The 4,924-nt window shown below is 28.2% G+C and overlaps 2 protein-coding genes across 3 annotated transcripts in view; one reads left to right on the plus strand and one right to left on the minus strand.

Moving 5' to 3' along the window:
• LOC108756128 (glycerol-3-phosphate dehydrogenase [NAD(+)], cytoplasmic-like) overlaps positions 1 to 4,924 on the minus strand; it is a 14,136-nt gene that overhangs the window by 8,105 nt on the left and 1,107 nt on the right. For both annotated transcript variants that reach the window (XM_018499724.1, XM_018499731.1), the window contains exon 2: positions 4,624 to 4,804. In XM_018499724.1, coding sequence (XP_018355226.1) covers positions 4,624 to 4,804 — 181 coding nt within the window. The remainder of the gene's footprint in view (positions 1 to 4,623; positions 4,805 to 4,924) is intronic.
• On the plus strand, positions 448 to 4,450 carry LOC108756142 (peroxiredoxin-6-like). Its single transcript, XM_018499743.1, has 5 exons — positions 448 to 649; positions 3,335 to 3,491; positions 3,646 to 3,863; positions 4,011 to 4,086; positions 4,217 to 4,450. The coding sequence occupies exons 1-5, from the start codon at positions 567 to 569 to the stop codon at positions 4,343 to 4,345; spliced, it is 663 nt and encodes a 220-aa protein (XP_018355245.1). The 5' UTR covers positions 448 to 566; the 3' UTR covers positions 4,346 to 4,450.

Consider the following 4,924-nt stretch of genomic DNA (forward strand, 5'->3'; position numbering starts at 1 on the left):
TGCAGAGTTACATCTGGACATTGGGCCATAATCTATTTGGATTATTCGATCATTGGTACACTGACACACTCTGTTACTTATTTAAATATTTCAATTAATAATTATTATAAATGGGTTCAAATAATTTTTCAAACGAATACGAATATTTATATTATAAATCTTCTAATATTATAAATTGTATTATTAGTGACCAAGCTACGCTTAAACCGGCCACTGGGACATTTATCTTATTTGTTTTTCGAAATATCTTTAATTAATCTATTTTTTTAAAGATAGGAATTGCTTTCTTCTTTCCATTTTCGTAAAAAAAATTTCGTCCGTATCAATCTCAAAGAAGCAGTTTACTCATCTGATATCAGTAAAATCGGATATGTAGATATGATATCTATTGGGTGTAATATGTGTATGGCTTGCATCATGTTATAGGAACAATCTGGGCACCGTATATAAAGCGCATGAATAAGCGTAAGATCGACTGTCAAGTCAGTGCTTGGTAAACCTCCCGCTGAGACAGACAACCATAGTACGTGTAATTTTCCTATCAAGTATTCAAGGACAAAGCAGTAATGAGGCTGAACTCTATCGTACCGAATTTTAAAGTCGATACCACGCAAGGTCCCATCGACTTTTATGATTGGCAAGGCAGTTCGTGAGTGGCACACACATATTATACATATATTACATATAGTAATATTTTGTTTATTATGATATGCGCATGTGTAATACGATTAAATAATAGCTATATATTAGCTAACAAAAAGTGACATATTACATTACCCACTTAAATCTCTTATCCATTATTCACTTAAATATCTCACATATTTTCTTTTGAATATTTCAATTTCAAAAATATTTTAAAAATGTATTAAGAATACAACAGAAATAGAATGAAAATTCTTCGCGAAATTTTATTTCGTCATTACTAATCGTGAACTTCATTTTGTTATATAATCAAGTTCAAAATCTGCTAAATACGATAAAATCGTACTAAATATGATAAAATATAAGAAAATATGAGGTAACGTCAATGGAAATCTCCGATTACAAAATTAATTTTAGTTTTATGAGAAATCTTATCGGGTTTATTTTTTCGAGATAATTGTCCACCGGCAAACATATCTGGAAATTGTGAAATACATTATCATAGAACTGGCACGAATAATAAACATCTGAATTTACATTTATCCATTGCGTAGTTCGCAGCAAAGTGCATGATCCAAGAATAGATCTCTCTAGCCTAACAGTCAACAGGTTGTTGAAGATAACCATCTGTTACAAGCAATTTTCATTGCGATTTCCGAACAGTTATTAATTTATAACACGCAAAGAACGATTTGATTGACATGTTGTATGTGAATTACTTGCCTGGTAAAAAGGTTTTCATATTTTTAAGAATTTTTCACATTTTAAATTTATGAGCATTTCTAAAAAAGTATCTTAAATTTCTTCAGATTTTATAAGTTTTCTTCAGAAATTGTAAAATAAAAAATGAGAGAGAGAAAGAGAGAATATTTCAGAATTTATATATATATGTAAAGAATTTTAGGAAAAAATGTAGACTTTCAGCATTATTGAAAAATTTTAATTAAAAAAATATTCAAAAAATTTTCTAAAAAGTTATAAAATGATGCAAAAATTGTGATTAATTTTGAAAAATTATGTAAAAAATTCTAAAAAAAATTACATTAGAATTATATAAGAAATTTACTATTAATTTTATACAAACAGTAATTTTGTTACCAAGTTTGTTAATTTTATCCCTTTATACATATATATCAATACGATCGTTAGATTAATTTATATTAAATGAAATTATTCGTGCAATTGCGTAAGTGAATAAATATTTTTTGAGAGTAATAATAAAGATAAGAGTAAATTATAAAGAAGTCCAAGCGTAATGAATTGCAAACGCTCGGCGTTCGTAATTTGCATTGAAGAATCAAAGGACATGAGCCGAAATAAATGTATATTGCAACAACGGAGTCTATCCTTGGTATAATGCCAAAACGAGTACTCGACTATATTAAGTACTTGTAATTGAAAGTGTCGCCCTCGAGTCAGCGTAATTGTGTGACTCGTTATATCATTGTGTTTTTGATAAGCACTAACAGAAGCGATGGTACTTGTCAACGAAAATTCGTATACGGATAATATATTTAATTATCGATCAAAGTTCTAAAATGGAAATTATCTGGAATTAATTCCAATCAACTTTTAATTTTATATCAATATTGGAATTTTTTTTCATAAATATTCCGATAATAGGACATTTATAAAATTATACGATAAAATCTTGGATAAAATTTGTAATCTGTAATTATGTGGATATATTTATAAAAATAGATGTAGAAATTCTGATCGTTTCTAAAATATTAATAATTGCTTGCGCAATTAATTTCGATATAATATTTCGGCAAAATAACGATACAGCAAATCTTAGCGGCATATTTGCCATTAAATTTAGAAAGAAATTATTCAATAATTTAAAAAATTATATAGCTGTACTTTAAAAATATAATTGTGCTTATATAAAAGTGCACATATTCCTAAATTATAATATTATAACATTAAGTATTATACATTCAGTACACATGACTAAATCTAAAATACAATATTAGAATGACTTTTGAGATGCATATAAATTGAATTTTTGGAAATGTTCGTCGAACATTTGAAAATATAATCGGATAATGTGTCTTAATTTGTTTCTTTAATCTGTGCCGGTGTATATTCATTTTTAAAAGAAAGTAAATTATAAAATATTTACACTTTAAATTGAATTTGTTTAATTCTTGATAAACATCATTAAAAAAATGTTATTCTAACAAAACTATTACGTTATGGCAAATCATTTTAACGCAATTATTATGAAATTTTTCATCAATTTGTGATGCTATTATTGTGTAGTATTTTCACAATTTATCTACCGAGATATAATACTTTTTTATTTAAATATATATTTTTCTTTTTATACATTTTTTAATTTTATTATTTTTAAATAAAATTTAATTTACATTTTATAATATCGATATCAATAATTGTATAAAAAATATGTATATATTTATAATGATAATGTTTAATTTATATTTTTTGTAATTATATATAATCTTGTATTTTAATATAAAATTAAAATTAAAATTAAATTTAAATAAAATATAAAATTATAATTATATGTAAATATAATGTATATTATAAAATATATCTTATTTTGAATTTTATATTTAGTATATGCGTGTGTACGTGCGTGTATAATAATTATGCATTTAATTTGATACTTTCATCACATAAATTTGTCAATATGTTTGATTTTTTAATAATTATTTATTCTTCGCAGATGGGTGGTCCTATTCTCTCATCCTGCGGACTTTACTCCAGTGTGCACCACTGAACTGGGTCGTATTGCGGTGCATCAGCCGTATTTCGTAAAACGCAACACCAAGTTGCTTGCTCATTCTGTTGACAAACTTAAGGATCATGTAGACTGGGTCAATGTAAGTATCTTTGAATTCTATATTTAATGTTATTCCTAATGTTTGTCCAGAATCTTTATGCTTTTCTATTTCTTTTTTTCCCATTTTCAAATTAATTCTGGTTAGTTTTGTTAATTAATTTTCCAACTAATGTAATTTCTCATTTCTATTGCAGGACATTAAATCGTACTGCAAAGACATTCCTGGTGCTTTTCCATATCCCATAATCGCTGATCCTGATCGCAAACTCGCTGTGCAGCTGGACATGATCGATGAACAGAGCAAGGACGATCCGGAAACCGCTCAGACCGTTCGGTCTCTATATATTATCAGTCCGGATCATCGTCTACGACTTTCTATGCAATATCCGACTTCTACTGGGCGTAACGTCGAGTGAGTTAACCGAATACTGCACTATTTTGCGTTTGAGAACATTTCAAAATTTTGCATTCATATACTGAGTTAATTTAAATTTACTCTACATGTGTGTTAATTTAAATTCACTCTATTAATCGATAATTAATATTATTATCGTTTTAGCGAAATATTACGTGTAATCGATTCGCTGCAGCTCGTCGATAGAAGGCCGGAGATAGCAACTCCCGCCAACTGGGTCGTAAGTCTCAATCTTATACCTTTCATTGCATGTTATTTGTGATAGTATCTAATCCAATTATAATGATAAATGGCGGATGATAATTTATGGCGAAAGTTTTTATCCGATTTAATTATGTGAACGATTGTAGCCTGGTGAGAAAGTAATGATCCTGCCGACAGTAAAGGAGGAGGATCTCCCGAAACTCTTCCCAGGAGGAGTCGATCGTGTATCCATGCCATCCGGAAAAGTCTACGTTCGCACTACTACTAATTACTAATTGTAAAAACATTATGACACTATATGTTTCTACTTGTTTCAGAACTTTATTCGACTTTAAGTTTTAATTCAGCATCACACTATGCGAAATTTAAAGAAATTTGAAACGCTATAAAGTTTTGTTTAATAAAAATTACTTAATAATTAACACTTAATAATTTTGACGATTATTAATTAAGCTTCAAACGTATTGTTAAAAAAAAATTACTGAGCAATTGATACCGAATATCCATTGCGAATAAAAAGAATAATATTATATATTCTCGTAGAGATACTTGCCACATTTTCCGGAATTTTGTGACCAGGTAGATATTTAACGTTCTCGTGGATGGTATTGATTATACTGGTTAATTTTTCGTTGTTGATCATTTCCTCGTATACATACATTGTCACTCGAGTCTCAAATATGTTGTTGTACTTCGTAACATTCGCACCGACGATCTTCGCGATCGCCGAGCCCCTGAAACGATTTGCTACATGTCAGAAGAAAATTTTTTACATAAAATTATTCTCAATTAATAAGTCACTTAATAATCATGTCAATAAATAATAAGACATTATATAACTATTGTATATAGTT

The sequence above is a fragment of the Trachymyrmex septentrionalis genome, unplaced genomic scaffold (assembly GCF_001594115.1).
Source record: "Trachymyrmex septentrionalis isolate Tsep2-gDNA-1 unplaced genomic scaffold, Tsep1.0 scaffold126, whole genome shotgun sequence".
Taxonomy (NCBI): Eukaryota; Metazoa; Arthropoda; class Insecta; order Hymenoptera; family Formicidae; genus Trachymyrmex; species Trachymyrmex septentrionalis.

Bases quoted from the DNA above. Each gene is read 5' to 3' on its own strand.
- LOC108756142 (XM_018499743.1), top strand. From the start codon at position 567: ATGAGGCTGAACTCTATCGTACCGAATTTTAAAGTCGATACCACGCAA. The intron at 650-3,334 runs GTGAGTGGCACA...TATTCTTCGCAG, and splicing joins TATGATTGGCAAGGCAGTTC to ATGGGTGGTCCTATTCTCTC. The intron at 3,864-4,010 runs GTGAGTTAACCG...TTATCGTTTTAG, and splicing joins TCTACTGGGCGTAACGTCGA to CGAAATATTACGTGTAATCG.